Here is a 20504-nt window from a genome sequence, read left to right on the forward strand (position 1 = left end):
TGATAAAATCTCTGGTATTAAAAGGTTAACTTTTTGGGGAGGGTCAAAGCACAAATGCTGCTGTTTGTTAAAAAAAATCTGACATCCTTTTAATAACCACATTTTCCATAGAAGCCCAACAGTAGCAAGGATAGGCTCCAGCAACACTATGACTACAAAATTGAATAAGAGGATAAAGAATGTAATAATTTCAAAATAAAACAAACAAGGTAGGTGGGACTCAATTTAATCAAAAACATAAAACCCACAAATGCAGACAGAGCAAATGAATGAACCGTCACCAGCAAAGATCACAGACTTGGGAGCTGCTGAAATTCAGAATGTAGCAAAACTAGATTATGAATGGAGTGGAAATCCCCTAAAATGAGCATCTCAGGGATCAAACCTTTTAACATAATGCGGAAACTGATGTAACACAGATGTGTGCGACTGTAAACATTACTAGTGCAAACAACACAGTCGCATTGAGTTTGACGCTCACGTTTGACCAACCAGGAGACAGAAGGTGCAGCAGGAAAAAACATCAACATTTATGGAAAATGAAGACACAAAAAAAAAACATCAACAACGTGAACTTCAACAAAATGGCTGTGGAGCAAACAAACTTCTTTAAATGTACAGAAACCAGAACTGAAAACAAGCAAAAACGTAGATACTGATCTGGCCACACCCATAACTCAATAACCGTAGTTCACACGTAGACCAGCTTTGGCAACGTTTGGTGTCAAGCTTGGGTTTATTTCAGCGTTCAAAGGAATGAACAAAAGCTTCAGACTGAAGTCTAAAGGGTGGGAGGAGCAACCTTTCTTTTGACAGCTTCAATATGAAAACATCCCATCTGAGCGTGGCTGCTGGGACGATTTAAGTTAGACTTTCTCTGGAAAAAGTTCTGGATGTGACTTCGTAAACACTCATAGGCTCCAAGATTGAATCATTCTGGGATACATTCTTAACATGTACTCAATCTGAACTGGTTTTGGACTTTGTTCTCCTCCTGTAGCAGAACAGTGTTTGGTCCTCAGACTGAAGGTGGGTCAGAAGCTGAAGCGAGGCCCGGAGAGTCGGGGTCTCATTCAGAAGCTTCAGAGAACCGGAAACCTTCATGTCCAGCATCTGCTCTCGTCTTCACTCCACACGGTCATCTCAGGTTCTAACACTTCAGGTTTGAAGGTAAAGGATGCTCAGATAGATCCCATCACAGGTTCTGCTGCCTGGAAACTAGAACCCCCATACTCAAAGTTCATAAGCTGCACTGACAGTTTTCATGTGAGGGGAGGGTCCACATGGCAGGGTTCAGGAGGTCAGGGCTGGTACTGTCTGTACTGTGTCTGAAGCCCCAAAGGATTGTTGGTTCCAAACCGGAGGGGGGCCCTTGAGCTACTAAAGTCCGTTCCGTAGCTGTGAGTCAACCCGAACCCCGCCCCCATTCCAGGAACACCCAAGCCCAGCCCCGCCCCGGGTCGCATAAGCCCCTGGCTCGGCATGCCAGAGTAGGGTACCGCCCCGTAGGCGAGTCCCAGGTTTCCGTAGGGCCTGTGGGTGTGGGGGCCAGCCGCAGCAAACAACACTGGGGGGACGTTCCTCCCCGGCGTGTTAAAGGAGAATTCTGGTGGGGGGCTGCTCAGTTTGGTGGGGGTGGATGTCAGCGGGTCCAGTTCTCCCCCTGTGAGGACAGGGGGCATCAATGAGGAGGCGGTGTAGCTTTCAGCCTGGGGGTGTGCTACGGAGGGGGAGGCCAGGGCGCTGGTGAGGAGGGGGCGCGTCCAGTCGTCTTTGAAGATCTGAACCGTTAAGGTGGAGACTAGCGGCAGCAGGCGGTTGGTGACGTGAGCCAGAACCAGCTGCTCATTGGCGTCCCGCCGGATACGGACGTGGGCGGAGCCAGCCTAGAACACAGGAGAGTGAATGGGGGTGGGGCAAAGAACAAGAAGTAAATTTGACAGGAAATCTTTTTAATCCTGCAGTCATTCTGTGCGTTTACATAGACTTTTTATATATAGGAAGTGGCCACTTGAACGCGCATTGTTGAGATGTGAATGTAGCTTAAAACAACTTTTGTGAATCAGTTTTCATTAGATCCGTTAGCAAGACTCCTCCCACATATTATTGGACATTCCTTCACAAACTTTCAACCTAAATGTGGAAAATTAACTTTCATAAAGAAGCAGAGCAGTTTTTTGACTACTGCCAGAGAAGGCTTTGGAGATGTCTGCTTAAACTGCAAATTAAAAATAATTCGCAAAACGTGTCCAAATTCCTTCACTACTCTCTACTTAAAGCACTCTGTAGGGTGTTTGTCATTTTGTCTGGTTGTCTGAATCTACAATTCTAGAATCCAGTGCCCTGAAAATTTCCCAGAAGTCTGAGCAAAAAAACTAGTGTGCATTGATCCTCAGTAGATTTGTGAATATAGACCACAATGCATTGCGTTTTGAAGACAGTGCATTAAAAAAAAATTTAAATTTATTTTTACAAACCATCCAAGTTTTCATCATCAGAATCCAATGGATTTATAAACACTCTACAAAAATTTTCTATGAAAATCAGGTTTTTATTTTGGTGAAATCGCTGACATAATATTTGAAAATTAAAAAAAAAAAAATATGAGCATGGTGTCCTAACTGCTTTTAAAATCCAGGACACTAAATAGTCCCACACTATCCAGTTTGTTAGAAGTTAGTGACCAGGGAGGGAATTCAGACTTGGTCAGCAACACACTCTCAGTAAAATGCGTACATGTTCCACGTGGTCAGAAATCCTCCGGCTCTTTTCTAAATGACGTCGTTCCTGGTTAAGGTTAGGATTACGGTTATGGTTAGGGTTAGAAAAGCAAATTGTTCATTAGTGGGGCTGTCTGTGATGCTCACGCCTCCACCAGGGGACGTGTCAATCGTGGAAAACACATTTAACACGTTTAGGACCGGCCGTATTATATGCACGCAAAAACCGGTTTTGGCGTATATTATAGACGGTATTTCCCAAAGCGTGGCATATGTACACATTTTACTGAGACTGGGCTGCAGTCCGAGATATTGTGAACACAGTTAATAAAGTCTGACTGACGTACAGATTTATCCATCTCTGACTCTTTTGTCTTGCAAAATACACCCATAGTTTAGTTTGCCGTTTACAAATATGAGATAAGCTCAAATAAGACCAGTCACTGACGGTGCGCCTTATATAGTGCAGAAAACACTGTCATATACAGAGAAATTTCTGCTTGAATCAGTAAAAAACAAGCCCACAGCATCACGCCTACGCCACCATGCCGAACAACTAGAATGAATATGAAAAAGCTTTATTCCTTAAGATGAATTTGTTCACTGAAGTCTATTTTGCTGTTCTTAAAGAAACGATCTCAATTTTTGTTTTTTTTAAATAAACAACCCTCAGCAGGTGGAAGCTCTCCTCGGTGCAGAAGAAGGAATTCCTAATGAACCTGCACACCCCCACTTTAAAACACTCCTTCAGGGTGTCTGTTGTGGCCAGTTGCAGTCTTCCTGGAAACATGCAGCCCTCAGAAGGACAGAGTCACACTCACACACAGGAACACACAGCAAGTGATGCCCCGGGGAGGGGCAGAAGTGCAGTCAGAGGCTCAAATCAGTTTGGACAGCTGCTCTGTTAGCGTTGGGCCAACAGCGGACCGTTGTGTAACTGCAGCGACACTGCAAACGACAACAGCGGGAGCGGCAGCATCGATAGCACTGAGGCACAACACAAACTGCAGGAAGGTAAACAAAGGTAAATAGAGGATGCTCCTCCCCCTAAAGGCAGCTGGAGGAACAGCAGTCAGAACAGCTTCTCTGGATCAGAGCTCTGAGACTCAGCACTTTCAGTCAGTCCTAGTTTGTGTGGTAAATGTGAACTGAATTTGTTTTTATTGAAGAGTCTTTTAGCACTTAATTGTAATAAACAGTTGATAACAATCAAACCCAGGAAATACTGCAGGTCATAATAGAAGGAGCCAAAGTAACAAGAGCAGAACATTAAAAACACAATCTCACAGCTGGATCCTTTTGACATCAAACATGATTTGCATGTCAGGGGTGTCCAGTTTCAGTATTAAGTCATTATTGTATTTTATTCTCATTTTTTTCCCTTGGACTAATGTGGGGCATCAAGTCAAACTGGGATCCAGGGCGAGCAGCAGCACTGACAGCGGCCGTCCTGCAGTAGATGGTGAACCTCCCTGTACTGGGACACTTTCTGAATGATTTCATGAACTCAGATATGGAGAGATGATTCTCAGATGCTTTTGTAGAGCTTGTAAAAAAACAAACAAAAGAAAGAAAACCTAATCTCCTTGCATCATTCGTGTCTTTCATGCATTGAGATACAGACATTAGGTTAATGGTTCCATGCAGCGATACGGCAAAAAACTTTGGACGGTAGCTCCTCCCACACACATCAAGTGTATAAATACGTTTTTGGACAAGCGTCCAGCTTAATTACATTTAATCCACATCAAGAAAAGAGGCGGGGAACGGAAATTGACGCACAAAACCCCATTCAGAGTGATTGCAGCACAAAAGGTACTGTTTTTTTAATTTTTTTGCACAGTTTGCTGGGAGTACTTTTGGAATTTTGAAACAATCAAATGTCCATAACCACTAGAGAGCACTTTAGCTGTGAGCATCAGCATTTGCTAGGGCAGGGTTGTTAAAACCGATTAATCGATTTGAATCGATCTAAGCTTAATAGATCAATAATCGATCCATAAAAATAGGGATTGATCTAGCACATAAAGTAAAGTCCGCTAGCTTGATGCTAACGTTTAATTTTTGAGGTTTTACTTACAATAAAGTAAATGGTTTATCCCATAAGTCTTTCATGTTATTGTGGAAAAGTTTTGGATTAATAAAATAAAAGGCTGCAAACAAGACCTTATCATCAACCCTCTACCACCATGCCGAAAGGCTGGTAAGGCATTTTCTCACTCGACATCTACACTTTAGTGTCTTTTTTTTTTTTTTTTGGAAATCTTTTGATCTTTATGGACACAATTTGACTTGATGAGCTTCTACCCTGAAGTTGTGTTATTTGTTTCTGCAGAGGCAGTGCGTTTGTCTAAAGGCTCAACTAACTAACAGTGGAGCTCCAACAGAAACGACAACAGAGCTGCCTCACAAAACCGGCCAAGGAGAGCAGCAGGGGGAAGCTCCGCATGAATGACTTGTTCCTTCTTTTCATCGGGGTGGGAAACCCCACCGTCCCCTCTAGCACGCATACAGTCACTCCATCACTCCATCTCACAGAGTGATGCTATGGCGGACACGGGAGTGGGAGATACAGGAAGACCTGAACTTGGAGAGTAAACAGGAGGATGGAAGGAGGAGAACGTTCCTGATAACTAGACAGAAAGACAAACTCAAATAAAACCCACCAGAGATCCAAAACCAACGGTCCAGAAGTGCTCGTTCCGAACTTCCAGAACCCCGTCCAAAGTGGAGATCTGGAAGGAGAAAACCATTAGACTCTTTCATGAGAATTAAAAATCAAAAGTAACTAATTTTCATTATTTTTTTTCAGTTCATGATCCGTTTCTCGTTCAATAAAGATGTCCTCTAGTTTTTAATGCCTTAAGACTAAATTCTCCTTACTTTGGAACTATGAAGTCTTTCCAAACATTTTGTGCTTTTTAAACACTGAAATTCACGGATTTCAAGCACCTGGATGAAACCGTGAATCTGGAAAGAAGAGTCACTAAAACCTCACCTCTCTGAGAAGCTTGTCCAGCTGCCCGATGACGTGGGAGGGCGTGGTCTGCAGGAGAGACAGACATGAGTGACATCACAGATGGAGGGGGAGCTCCTGGAGTCCGGAAAGGCCGGCCTTACCTGCAGCAGAACTTTGCCGCTGTAGACGCTCATGGGATACATGGTGCCGAACGTCATGAGAGCAATGGCGACTGCTGATGCTGTGTCCACCGCGTTGAAGTTACTGACGACGCACAAGTGAGAAGGACTTCAAGTCAACACGTTTACAATATTAAAGCATTTTCTTTAACTGCTTTTTATTTCATATATTAGTAATATAGTCTGAACAGTTCCAGATTTTGTGCACATCTCATGCCTGATGGAAAAACTAAATCCCAATTTGTTACCATGACAACCTAAAATAACTGTTCGCTCATCTACAGTAATAAAAACTGTAAAAATGTTAGAAAACTCTGGATTTTGGTGAATGGAACCATCTGCAGTCAAAGTATGACACCACAGTTAAACCAGTTTGCCTCAGGTTTGAGAATCAGACGAACTTTTGAACTGGTTTCAGACAGAGATGAGGACTTGGACTTCACTCCCTATCATCACCGTCAGATGTAAAAATGAAAGGTCTCATTGAGAATGTAGAGACACCAACTGCCTGTTTTTGTGTTCTTTAAAAGTAATTTATAAGGAGTTTAGTGACTATAGTGACTCTAAAACACTCTCCTTTCCCGTAATCCTCTAGGATTTTATCTGAAATATGGTCTTAAAACTTCAAACTTTATTTGGTCTTGCAAAAACAGACAGAAAAGCATCTTTAGTTTGAGATAAACATACGTTTTTAGGAGTGTGTGTAAAACTCCATATATTTTCTCAACAAATACCATGTCAAACCTGATTCAGAAATAAAAAACTAAAACTGCAGAGCTATCTTACTTTCTTTAAAATGTATCTTCCCAGCTATTCCTGTTCAGGCTCACATTCTGTCACACTACAACATTATGACTAAAGCAACTTACTGGAAACTTTTTTAAACTTGCAAACATTTAAAATAGTTTTTTTTTTTTTTACATTTAAGACATTTCACCCGATTTTAAGTTCATTTAACTTCCCTTGTTCTACACCTTTTCAAGCTTTTCTCAAAATCAGCGCAGTCGAGAATTTTGTTTGTCTTATTAAGAACTAGCATCTAAAAATAAGCAAATTGTTACTAAAATTAGTCAAAATCCTTTAGCTACATACTCTTGACAACAAAAAACTTGATATAAGACAAAAAAATCAAATTGCTTGATTCAAGAAATTTTCACAAGACATCTGAAGACATTTTATTAAACAGAATTACTTTATAATTCTCTTATTTAATTAGTTTTTTGTCACTGTAATCAAAATGGACTACAATTATGTAAATAGAAATGCAAAAAATATAAACTATTAACTCATAACTAGCAAATAAAAAACTATTATTGTGCGGAAAAACGTTCAGATTGAAGAAATTCTACCTAACAGTTAGCTTTTTTTAACCTCTTTTTTTGTTTGTGTGGAACTCCTTGCTTCTAGATTTTAATATATTACTATAAGATTTCTTGTAAAGTAAAAATGACTTGCTGGATGGACAAATCAGAGATGTGCTCTTTTCCTATTTTAAGGCCCCTCTCTATTAACATTGAACAAATGCAATGTGCCTCACTAAATTAACTTGTTGGGTACGCTACAAAATCGTACAAACTCCCTCATTTTACTCTATTTTCAGAGCTGTATCACGTATTCATCCGTAATTCTGGGCAAATATACAGACATTAACTGGTTAAAACCACATCCATCATTAAAGCATAAGCAGGTTTGAATTTCTGCTAAAATACTATATATAATTAATCTGCAGAGATATATTTAGCTCTGTTCTTTCAGCTGAAACATCTCAGAAGAAAGAGAATAAAAAAGAAAATTCTCCTCCTCCAAGTTCCTCAGATCCTTGGACGAGTCTGCGATGGCTCAGGCTAAAGTTTACAGATTTCCAGGACAGAGAGATTAGAGCTTACTTGATTTCTATGAGCATGTAGGTGATGCAGAGGGACAGTGCTCCCGCCATGTTGATCAGGACAAAGGGGTTCATCCGAGGCAGGAGCATGCTGCTGAGACCCGGGATGATGCCGCACAAACTGCTCGCAGATGAACACAAACAGTCAGAACGTTAGCAAGAGTCGCTCTGATCCATGGATCTGCAGATTTATCCTTAAAAGTCACACATAAACTTTAATGATAGCATCCCTACACTGAATTTAGTCTCAGACTTCTACTTCACTGTGACAAACTACAGAATTAAAGACCCACTGTTGCAAATGGTGTTTTAACATGTTCTTGTAGAATTCTTCTGATGATGGAGGACGTATAGAACGAAAATTCAACTCAAAGTTGCATTTCTGAGTATTTCTTGATTTAAATATTTATTTAGTGTATCTATAAAGTAATAAATCCCAACAGGGGCATTCTCAATTAACAGAAAAAGCTATAAAACAAATCTTAAATGTTAGAATCTGATTCAGTCTAAATTATTAAACAATATGAAGTCAATAAAGCTAATTAACTTTATTGTTTTCTAACAGGGGTATACTTATATGACCAACAGAAATTAATTCGTTCCTTCGAAGGGAAAGGCGTTGAAGGAAGAATAGAGGAACGCTGAGACTCAGATTCAAGAGGGACTCTAAGGTTGTCCTTCAATCCTATAAGGATCACTGGATCAGCTCTGGATCCCTGGAAAACTTAGCAGCTGAGATGATCAGTAGTTTCAGGCGTGAGGTCAAGGTCTTTCATTGAAAAGGGGGAATCTCCTCTCTGTGATAACGTGAATGTACTCAGTAGAAAATCCTTTGACCCTTAGCTCCAAATAAAAAGAGATTATCGTTGAGTATGTTAGAGTAGAGCAGAAAAGGAGCCTTGAAGGTGTGGATATGTCCTGGAAACCTTCCAGCTGAGGTGTTTTCTGCATGCTCCACCCGGGTAAAGTTGTCTTGGAGAATCCCGTGTCCGTATGAAATTCCTATATGTTCCAGGTTGAGCTGGAGAAAGAGCTGCAGATGCTGCAGATGTCAGACTGTTGATCTGTGATGTAATTGTGTATAAAGTTCACTTCACAACAATTGATTTTTTACAACTGTAGCTTCAAAATGAAACACAGACTGTTAGCATTGAACAAATAAGTTTCAAAAACTAAAAGCATTCATCTGGTGCCATGGTAACAGAATCACACCCATAAAGTTCCAGCTGAGACTGATTCCTATTGACAATTGAAAAATCTGCAGCTGATTCTCTGTTGGCGTGTGGATATTTAATTTTCAGAGCTTCTTGCCTGAAGTACTCAAACACTCGTCCTCCTTGTTCTCTTAAGCTGCAGCTCACTGTTCGTGTTTGTCTTTGGGATTAGGCCTTTAACCCGATCACACCAACATAATGGACTTTCTGGGACTTATAGTGGACTTGATGGGATCATTCTTGTCGTGTTTCATGTTTCTCAGAGTCTCCTTCACATGGTAGAGAAGCTCATCGGATTGAATAGGATGATGTTGGTCTTCTTCGAATTCAATAATCTGTAATTACACCCACGGATGAAAACAGAATTTGGGATTTTGGAGACATAAAGGCCATCGAGAAGTAGACAAGTATGAGGAGATTACTTAAGAAGTGAATTAAATGAAAACTTGTCTCCCTACCGAAACTGATTATTTTTGGGTTATGTTTAAATGGATTCAGATCTTTTTTACTTTCTTTTTCATTTTCGTCACCTATGGAGTGGTTAACATATCAGTGTGTTGCTAAAAAGCACTGTAGCAGCAAATGGGGCTTGAGATCAGAACTGACACACACCCCCCTGCGTGGCGTCACGTGTCAGCGGCGGCTTTAACCACAGCTGGGCGCTGAGGCTGTCTGCTGCGATTAATCAGAAGGACTTGACTGCTGTTAGTTTAATTGAAAGAGGTCACGCTGCACACATCAGTCACTCCTTTATGAATCGATTTGAAGCTAAGCTTTGGAATGTCCTTTAAAGAACAAAAAACTTTGAAATTTCCATGATTTGGACTAAAGTAATCTGAAAATTTAGGGAATGAGGATTTTTTTAATTGTCCATTGATTCTGATTTCTGCTTTTTTTTAAGGAAAAAAAAACCTGTACGATCCTGTAGATCAGATAACCAAAAAAGATGTGAACACACTAGTTGATTTGATAGACTAAAAGAAAGAACTGGATTGTATTCTGTTGATGTAACACGGTGGAGGCAGTATCATGACTCAAGGCTGTTCTGCTTCTTCTGGCTCTAGCAGAACAGCAGTCACTGAATAGAATTATTTTTTAAATATTCGCACAAATTCTGATCTTAAAAGATAGCAGAAAAGCTTTCAAAAACTGTACAGGTGGATAGCTCCGACATTGCTCGTCATTTTTGTTGAATGTTGAGTTGGGGGAGCGAAGGGCTGTCAGCTAGTGGAAGACAATAAGTGTTTGAGATGACGTAGATGCAGCGCTGCACAGATCGCCAGCAGCGCGGGGTATGCTGGTTCGTTTTTTGCTCTGAAGTCACATGTGCACCATCACGAAAATATCTCAAGACAGGGGCGGGTGCAAGGCGTCTGCGTAGGCAAGAGCAGCTAGAAATTAGGTAGTGTGCTGACTGGTGCTCAATGAAGGAGACCTGTGCATTTTGTAACTCTTTCTGCAAATAGTGAATCACTGATGTCAAAATAAATACGATTTCAAAAAATCTGTGGTGTGTGTTTTATTTTTGCCTTTTAAAGTTAATATTTATTTAAATTTTATTTATTTCTCTGGGACAGTGCACATTAAATTAACCCAGTGGCTATTTTTCATCTGCTGTCCCCTGACAGATGTTAAAAATGAATATGAAAGACATAATAGCATATATCACACTAAGGAGGAGAGGCATATTAAAATTCAACTGAATGTTAAGGACAACCTGACTTCCTTTTCTCGTTTAGTCTCGCTAAAGCTCAGTGTTCACCTTCATCTCAGGTGCCTTTCCCCACCACCCGCCTGCTCCCACCGACGATCCAGCCGAGGGTTGGGCGGGGTTGCTCTTTGCCAATGGTACCACCCACAACTCAGAGGTGAATTTCTGAAACTATGTCCAAGAAAATGAAAGTTTTTTTTTTTTATTTGGCTGAAGACGACAGTCATGGTTAAAAGATCACTGGGGATGCTTTTTAAATCGATCAAAAGATGACCGGAGTCAGAGTTTAACAGATAATCTGATAAAATCACTTCTTGCTGTGAGAATATACTCTGGTTGCAAATAAATTTGGATTTTGAGCCTCTGGGGCTTCCATAAAAGAGATTCATATTTCACTGATCATTTCAGTGTTTCAGCATTAGAACAGAATCATTTACTATTTTCATTTGTTAGGTTCAATCTGGATTTGGTTTTCCAGCGTGGCTTGATTTTGAGTTAATGTTGTTGTGGACAATCCTTTTCCACCAGTGTACATATGTCAGCCTAACCAATAACTTGGAAACGTCAAGTCTTTGGAGGGATGCCTCAGTTCCGAGAAACCCTGAATCCTGAATTATCTGGATGAGCCTGAGCTCATAATGAAGACATTCAGCATGTAAAGAGTGAATGATTCCAGCAGCTCAAAGTTCTTCCATTAATGAAGGAGAGGCTGAAGAACCTGAAACAAGCAGCCTGAGTGAAGGAACTCATTGACATTGTGGAGCCTAAGCTGCTCTGCTGTGATGAACACTGAAATTCCTGTAAGCCTGTACTGAACAAATCAACAGTTACTGGAAATGCTGAGCTGCTGCAGATCAGTCACTGAAGGGAGACTCCTGTTCTTCTAATGCTGGATTATTTTTCAAATATTTTCATTGGGTGGGATTTACCAACCTCCTTCTTGTTAACATGTGTGGAAAAACATGGCTGATGATTAAAGATACGACAAACATGTGCTAAAATCAAACCGTTTTGTTGACATGAAAACTTAAGTGTGTGTCACAAAGTGGCCACGGAGCACTGGTGACATCCCAGGCTTTGTTTGGACCAGCAGACAGATGTGGTCCTCCTCAAGCATCTAAACAACTCCCTCTCCCAAAAAAAAAAAAAAAAAAAACCCTTAAACAAAGTCGACCCAGCTCTCCATCCAGGAAACCCACACGGCCTGGTGTTCCTGGAACATGTTAACGGGTCACTGAATGCGTCTCTGAGCGGATCGGCCCGGCGCTGTGTTGTCAGGTTGAATTTCCGATACGCTGGGTTACGGCGCTACGAGGCGGCCTCTGTCGAAGGCGTCGGGTGCCGTCACAAACACGCAGCTAGAGCTCGGCGGCTCAGCGCCGCAGGGCGTTTGTCATGAGATAATGTTTAAAAACAAAACTGTGACATGAGTGTCAACACGTAATTAATGTCAAAGTTGTCAGATGGAAAAGCTGAGTGTTGGCCACAGGCTGGAGCCGCCACACACAGGCGGGGGAGCGAGGAGGAAGCAACAGGAGATGGATCTAAAAGAGTGAGAGCATCATCTGCCAAACGGGAAGCAGCTTTTCTTGCCGCAGCTCCACCGCCGTGCGTCCTTTTCCTGAAATATTGCTGCATTTGGCTGCAGGAGAGCGGAGGCGCACGCCGCTGATGGTGTCAGCACGCCGAGATCCAGCAGCAGCTCCTGCGGTGCTGAATAATGGAGGCTCCGCTGGGAAAGGACGCGGATGTTACTGAGCTATATGAGGCCATGAGCTGATTCACTGCAGGACGCGGCGTTCGCATCAAACGCACACAGTCAGGCGGTTACACTGTGTCCTAAAGTGAGCGATGAGTCACGACGGTTCAGCCGCTGGGTTTCCCCGTACTGCTTTACTCTGGATGAACAAACTGTGGATTCAGCCCTTCCTTCACACACGCTGTGCGGATCGTGAATAACACTCAAAAGAGGAGAAACCAGGCTTTGGTTTGGTGGTTCCAGCAAGACAATGTTTGCTGGTTAAACATGGTCACAGAAATAGCCGCTTTTCCTCTTCCTGGTCAGAACTCACTTCACACAAAACCCCCTTAAAGTGAGCTGAGTTGGAACTTTTGAAAATGGTTTGATCCACTTCAGCTTATGGTTTGTCACATGAATATAAAGAAAAAAATGCTTCATGCTTGCTATGAGGGGCATCTTGCATCACAACTTGACAACAACTTTTCATTGAAAAAGTTGTATACCTTTGTTGTACATTGTGAAGGAAATGTGGGTAGATTGTAGCTATCAAAAATAAATAAATAAATCCATCTATCTTTTTGCGGGGGTAACAGTCTAAGCAAAGATGCCCGGACTTCTCTCTCCCCATTCACTTCCTCCAGCTCCTCTGGGGGGATCCTGAGGCGTTCCCAGGCCAGCTGAGAGACATAGTCTTTCCAGCATGTCCTGGGTCTTCCCCGGGCCTGGAACACCTCCCTAGAGAGGCGTCCAGAGCAGATGCTTGAGTCTCCTAAACTGGCTCCATCTGATATGGAGGAGCAGTGGCTCTACTCTGAGCTCTCTCCAGGTGAACGAGCTTCTCATCCTAACTCTAAGGGAGCGCTCAGCACCTCTGACCGCCTAAACTTAGACCTCGTTCTTTTGGTCACGACTCAGAGCTCATCATCATTGGTGAGCATTAGAATGAAGAAAACTAAACACAAATATATTTATAGTTAAAAAACTGCAGTCAGCCAATCATCATCTTTGCTGGGAAGTATGTCACTACTAGCAGATAAAGAGTATGGCTGAATCCAAATTGAGTAGTTTAGTGACTGAATATTTTGCAGGAATTTTCTTCTCATACATCCACCTATATATTACTAAAGAGGTTAATAAAGTTAATGATTTCAGGAATGTCAGGAAATGATGTGAGAAACAAGAAACCAATATGAGCAGTGAAGTGTCTGTGGTCACTCACATCTCTATTGTTTCATTCCCACCGGAGTGTGACTGTTCCTCTGACTTTATTGTTTGATTGTGGAGGGGAAAGGTGGAAACTCTAAAGGGAAAACCTAGCGAGTCCACAGATCAAACATGCGGCAGCAGTTACTGTAAAGCTTTCAAACCCACTCTGCTCTCATGTCAACTCGCTCATGTTTGTTGAATTCTGTCAGAAAAATTCATGTCACACGTGGTTAATTTCTGAGAAGTTTCCCACAATCCCTCTGAAGATGAGGCCACGGACAGAGCAAAGTCAGTAAATTATGGAGGTAAAGAGGCATCAGAAATGCTCTGACGCTAAAACGCAAATAAGAAAAAGAAGCAAAGGGGAACAAAAACAAAGAGAGGGAGGGCAGACAATCGAGGATGAGCCTCACAATCCTGGTGATCCTTTAATCCTCGCTGGAGCATTGATATTATTTAAGGTAAGACCTTGTGCGTGTGTGTGTGAGTGCACGGATCTGTCCGTATGCATTTGTGCGTGTGTGTGTGAGTGCACGGATCTGTCCGTATGCATTTGTGCGTGTGTGTCTGGACCAGGCACAAAAGCCGAGATCAGATCCAGAAAGGTTCCCGCCTCCTAACTGACTCTGTCATGCTCATGCGTTAACGTGGAGCACGGACGTTTATCTGATTGGTAGACATCAGAAAAGATCATGACGTTTATTTTTAGCGATTGATCCCGCACAGATTCAGCGCAGAGTTTGCATTGTAATGTAGCAGTCAGCCTGCAGTTTATTTAACAGAGACTGTAAAGCCTCTTTCGTGGCTTAACATTTGGTTCAGCAGTTCTATATGATGGTCAGGATCAACAGCCTGACTTTGCTCTTGGTTCCTGAAAATAAATCTATTATCACTTTTAACTAAAAACTAAAATAGAATTTATTCGGGTTCTTTTTAAGTATCTTTTAATAACTAATTAAGCAGACAGACTTTAAATAATAGTAACAACATGATAGGAACTTTCAGCACATATTTTCCTGAAGTACTTTCTACTACATGTAGGAATTTCTGAACTTCAGTTACTTTTTTTCTCCAGCTTCTATGTAGATGTTTTTATTTTTGGTTAATTACTTTCTGATTGTTTCAAACTCTCATCATTAATCATCTTAGCTCAGATATTAATGGAATTGTTTTTGACATATACAGGATTTCTGCTTTTAGTGCTCAATCTGAAAACATCAAAATAATTTAATTGTTAAGCTTTTTCCTCATACTTAGATTTTTATTCATAAGATTTATGAGGTTTTTATTTATTTAACTTAGAATATTGGTATTTATCAATTACACGCCGTGTATTACAAAACTACTGAGACTTAAATCCCATCAACTGAAAGACTCACTCAGGTTTTGACGATTGACAATTTCTAATAAACGGATTACATTTGTTTTTCAGATTTACATTTAAAACCTGATTTTATTTGACAACTCAAGAGACTTCTCACATAGCCAGTGATGCCAAACATTGGCAAAACTTTAATTTTTAAAATCAGGAATTCTTACAATAAAAGTTGGCATATAAAAATACAAGAAAGACTATCCATTATTAATTGATATTGTGCTTTCTATTAAAAATGACTACCGGAAGTCTATTCAAGTCTACTTTATCTGGTCAAAGATAATTTTTTTAATTAAAAAAAAACTTTCCCAGTAGTGTTTTAATTATGATTATGAAGTTTTTAACCAAAATCCCACAACCTAAATGTCTTAAAAAGCCATTTTTCATGTTGATCTGAAGCCTTTGTTTCCAAAAATCTCCTCTGAGGGGGCGTGGCTTTTCGAGCTGAGTTGAGCAGCTCCATCCCAGCCCAGCTCTGAGTCTTGCTAGCGTAAATCTTCACCGCTGCTACATAAAAATGTCCAGCCGTATCATTCTGAGACGGATGTCAGCTCAGACGAGGAAGTGAAGAGCTTTGTGGGCTAAACTTACTCTGAAATCCTGATTCTTTCTCATCAAAATGCTCTTTCATTGAGTTACAGTCCTTTACAACTGCGGTCAAATGAGCCGCCGTTCACATTTCCGTGGTCACATCAAGAAGCTTTGTGGAGTCTCGCACAGATTTTCCAGCGTTCGCAGCCCTATAACCATTAGTATTGTATGAAACTCACACAAAAAAATCCAGTGACTGCTGATTTGACCACAGAAATGTGAACGGCGGCTCATTTGACTGCAGTCAATGTGAAGATGTCATCTTCTCTTCTCCAGAACTTGAGCACCTCTGTCTCCCGGTGGGAGCCTGATTAAAAATTAGTGGTAGTTACTGCACTGAATAACCACCATTACATGAGCAGCTGCAGCTAACATCAAAATGGAATTGAAAAAAAAAACTTTCCCGTTCCCAAACCACTTATGTGTTGAGAGTAAAATTAATAATAAAGCAATAATTAATAGCTTAATTATTTAGAATTTACTGATTGAGAGAAAAGCCCTTTAGGAATAAATTGAGATTTCACTCAAACTTGTTTTTTTTTATTGACAGGGAGATGTCAAATTTTTATCTGGAGAACAACCTGAATCAATGAAGAAGAGTGCTCCAACAAGGGATCTCATAACTAGTCAAAAAGGTGACAAACCCGAAGCTGAAAAACTAGCTTTAAATGGACCAACCATTGAACATTAAGCCCAGTCAATCCCTGATGTTCCAGTAGAACTGTCGATAGCCACAAGTGGCTCCTGGACATAAATCCCGACAAAAAAGAAGTCTGATATTTAAAGGTTTCTTGTTACGTTATTTTATCTGCACCATTTTCTTTCATTGTGGCTAAAGTGATGCAACAAAAAGGACAAAATTCCATGACAGAACAAATCTGCTTATTCATCCTCTCTCACATAACATGAGTTTGCTTTTTTAAATCTGTGCCCATCCTCCAGCGAGGGCAGCTTTCCCACACGCCCACACACAGACACACAAACACAGATCTCAGGCTCCTGGCTGGTGAGCTCAACAGAGCAGCAGGCTTTATATAACCCAGTTGGCCCTCAGACCCTGTTTGGGTTGACTGAGGACAGGAACACAGTCGGTACATGCTAACAGACACACAGGCCAGCGATTACGCGGGGAAGCACACAGAAAGAAAAGTCTTGGCGTGCAGGTACGCACACACACACGGGGTTACTTGTTTGGGGGCGCATGGGAACACACTGCCTTCCGTACACAGTGGAAACTAGGCTGGGACGTCCTGTTCACTTCTGCCCTCTCAGCCAATCAGAGCTTAGTTCTGTTGCGCAACTCTCCGGGCTGTCGCCCCGAGTAACCTACACGGACTGAGCCGCTGACTCTGTGTGTGTGTGCATGCATGAATGAGTGTGTGCATTACATACCTCAACATCAGATGTGGGAACGAGCCAAGATATGTAAAATTCATCACGGCGGTCATCTTTGAGTAAAAGCAACACGCCTTCCAATGTCTGTGTGTTGCTATGGTAACCTGGTTTCAGAACTGAAGGCTTTGAACAGTAGCAGGAGCCAGGTGGCATTTCAGCAGCTGCTTCCTTTAAAGCCAGGATGTGTTACAGCGACATAAGCTCTCCGATCCTAAAGTGTGCATTGGGCTTCAACCAACAGCTAAAAACTAAATCCGGGAAAAAGTCCTGGACTTTCACACCGGTTATCCAGAGTGCACAACATTTAATACTCGATTATCGTCACATACGGTGTGCAACAAGAAAATGTGCCATGTTGGAAAGAGTGTAAAAACAGACAACACCCCACAATACTGTGAATATGGTGTTAAACACACATAATGTCAGGTAATTATCCTAAAAACAACATACAGCCAAGATTGTTCAATTACAATTTGGACAAATCATTTCAAAAGAAATACGGACAAAAATCAATATGTAATCCAACTGACTTAAATGTACATTGGACTGATTCAATGCTTTAGGAGTAAACATCTAGCTTTTTGGGGAATTTTCTATGACTTATTTAGCAAAGAACAATGTTGCACAACAGAAACACAACACTGCACAACGTGTACATGCATGAGGATGGATGGACTTTGTGATTAAGCCCCCTGTCACATTCAATGAGCTCATCTGAAGCTATTCTTTTTATTGTTTGCAATACATGTCATGTCACTACACCCCCCCCCCCCTTCAAATAAAAGGTGAATAGGTGGGTAAAACACACCTGGTGTTGGAAATGAAAAAAGATGATTGATTATCTGTCAATTACAATAACATGCCACAAAGTTGATTTAAAGGTTGCCCCAGTGCTGTAAATCTTTAATAATAAATCAAATCACAACAAAGTAACAGATTGAGGAGCATCATGGGAGTTAATACAACAAATCTTGTAACTTTAAGTGATTTTCAGAATTTCGAACCGTTTTAGTTTTGTTTTGCTCTGTGCAGAGCAGTTCATTAGAAATTAGCCTCTGAGTTGTGGGCAGGACTGTTAAAGTGGAGAAACCCGCCCCCCCCTTTCAGCCATAACTGCAAACTATCTGTTCACATGCTCTCCCACTAGCTTACAGCCCCTCCCAGAACTTAACATTTCTAGTGCAACAAAAAGGGTGAGCAATACTGGAGCTATCCATTTGTACAGTTTAAATCCAGATTCCAGCTCAGACAAGGAAAACAAAGACGTATCTATTTGTCCACAAGTGGATGCATCAGAATGGAGCGCAGCAGGGAGCTTGTGGCCCACTGATTGTAGCTTTTATATCACTTAGAATTGCATTTTGTGTCTGCTCCTGATTCACAGCAACTTGAATAAAGAAATACTCAGAAATGCAATTTTAAGCCTAATTTTCTTGATTTTTGTCCTCCATGAGAAAAAACCCCACAATAATATGTTAAACCACTATTACTTTGCATATTGTATGAGGTTTCTTTATAACTTTGAACGAAATAATTAGCTGCATTGCTGTTGTTGTAAGATTGTTGTAAGACCTTTTGATTATTACGGTATGTGTGTGGTCTGACCCTGACTGACACTGACCTTAGTGGAAGCCTGTATTTGCTTATTCAGATCACATGGAGATGCACAGTAGTAGATGACTTGTTTAAAGTGTCCTGTGTGTGTGTGTGTCTGTATGTGTGTGTTGAGTCAGTGTAAACAGATCCCTTCTGCCCCACAACCCCCCTGACTGAAAAGTGCTGAGACGGACAGAAGGACCCAGCACAGACACACAGCGAGGAAGAAGGGCGGAGATGAGACGCTCTTACCTTCGACTCAGGTCAGCCACGTGTTCCTGAAGCCAACTGCTGCTGGCCGCTGGGGAGAGACACAAGCTTTGAGTGTTGAAGACATCAGCTTTTTGGAAATCATAACAGAATCCAAGCCCACTTGACCTGGAAAACAAGCCTCGCCAAGTTTCCAACAACTTTTGAGAAAGAAAACTGAGAATAACAGCTGAATTTCAAGCATTTTGGCAGAACAGTAATAATAAGATGTTCATGTAGTCATCTCTGGAGAAAAACAATTGCTCTGTTTTTCCAAAGAAAACCTAAAATATCTGAAAAAGCTCCAACAGCTGATTTGAACTTTATGGATTGAATTGTGCTTTTTCTTTCTTTTTTAGATTTGTGCCCGACCTTTAAATCTCTCTCTTATCATTTCTATTTACCTAATATAGAACATAGTGGCATTTTTAGTTGAGTTAGCATTGTTAAATCAATGTTCTACCCTCCTCTCCATACATCACTGCTGCTTTACAAGCAGTTAAAACAAAAGGGTTGGATTCCAAACACCTTCACAAGGCCGACAGGTTTGTTTCAGGCGGTGAGAAGTTCATGTTCATTGTAAACAGAAGAACATTCACGAGACCTTTACTGTCAACATTGTTCCTTTTATCTGCTGAAATTAGTAATCATGACCTCCCAATGGATTCATATTCATTTGAAAGGATTAAGTGCAAGAAAAATACCCTTTTTATCATGTAATTTTTGGTCATTCTACAAGAGGAGATATGATTTGACAAACCTCATCAGTGTTGGAGACTTTAAACTATCAGAAATTGTGTTAATACAGTGAAAATCTGTATTTAAATGATTTGCTTGAAGAAAATGAAACTTAAAAATGGGATCAGTCTTAATGGATTCTGCTGATTGTGGACCATAATTGATCTTCAAGGCAATATGTAAGCAGCGCCCACTGCTGACTTACAATTTATATTTCTCAGAACATAAATAAGATCGGATTGCTCAAAATGAAATAATATTGACTATAAATTGAATCAGCAACCACAAACTATGATATGAATAGCTCATTGTTAAAACAAATAGTTACATTCCAATTAGAAGCTGATCTTTCCAGCTTAGAACTAAACTTTTTCAGCTGCTGCAGTTTTCTCTTTCATGTGTTTGTTTTTTTGTACAAAAGTTACTTCACAGAAACTGAAGCAGCTGTCGAGGTCATGAGAGCATTAATAACTCCATAAAACTGACTTTGGCACATTCCGCTGTTGAGCTCTCTGTTTGCTCTGAGTCATTCTGCATGTGGAGCCGACACATGACAAAGCATAAAAACCCTGAAAATGGGGTGCTTCAGTGGAAAGATTTGCTTCATGTCATCTACACTTTTGCCAATATTGTACCAAACAGGTAACTTTATGAAGATCATATACTCAGTCACTAATCTATATTTTTGAGACAAAATCTTTAGCAAATAAAAAAAAAAAACATTTTTGGGATCCAAATAAAATTGTTTTTGCATTATTTTTCAATGAATCAATTTGATGACTTTCTGTAGAGAAATAACACTTGTTTACGTGTGTCCTTAGAAATATATTATCCAAAGATGCATGTGTTTCCAGACAGAAAACATGCAAATTCTTTTTGCAGCTCAAAAAACAACTTCCCACAGCTTGGAGGGAGAAACAAGTCAAAGATAAATAACAGTATTGT

The 20504-nt window shown here is 40.8% G+C and overlaps 1 protein-coding gene across 1 annotated transcript in view; it reads right to left on the reverse strand.

Annotated features, from left to right (window-relative positions):
* Positions 1 to 209: 209 nt before the first annotated feature.
* The window catches only part of slc30a6 (solute carrier family 30 member 6), a 76694-nt gene continuing 56399 nt past the window's right edge, over positions 210 to 20504 (reverse strand). Inside the window, exons 10-15 of the mRNA XM_024297383.2 lie at positions 18825 to 18873; positions 7745 to 7864; positions 5841 to 5943; positions 5719 to 5766; positions 5387 to 5455; positions 210 to 1886 (exon numbers count right to left, since the gene is read on the reverse strand). Coding sequence (XP_024153151.1) covers positions 1302 to 1886; positions 5387 to 5455; positions 5719 to 5766; positions 5841 to 5943; positions 7745 to 7864; positions 18825 to 18873 — 974 coding nt within the window. The 3' untranslated portion in view covers positions 210 to 1301. The remainder of the gene's footprint in view (positions 1887 to 5386; positions 5456 to 5718; positions 5767 to 5840; positions 5944 to 7744; positions 7865 to 18824; positions 18874 to 20504) is intronic.

This window comes from Oryzias melastigma, linkage group LG15, assembly GCF_002922805.2.
Source record: "Oryzias melastigma strain HK-1 linkage group LG15, ASM292280v2, whole genome shotgun sequence".
In the NCBI taxonomy this organism is placed as follows: Eukaryota; Metazoa; Chordata; class Actinopteri; order Beloniformes; family Adrianichthyidae; genus Oryzias; species Oryzias melastigma.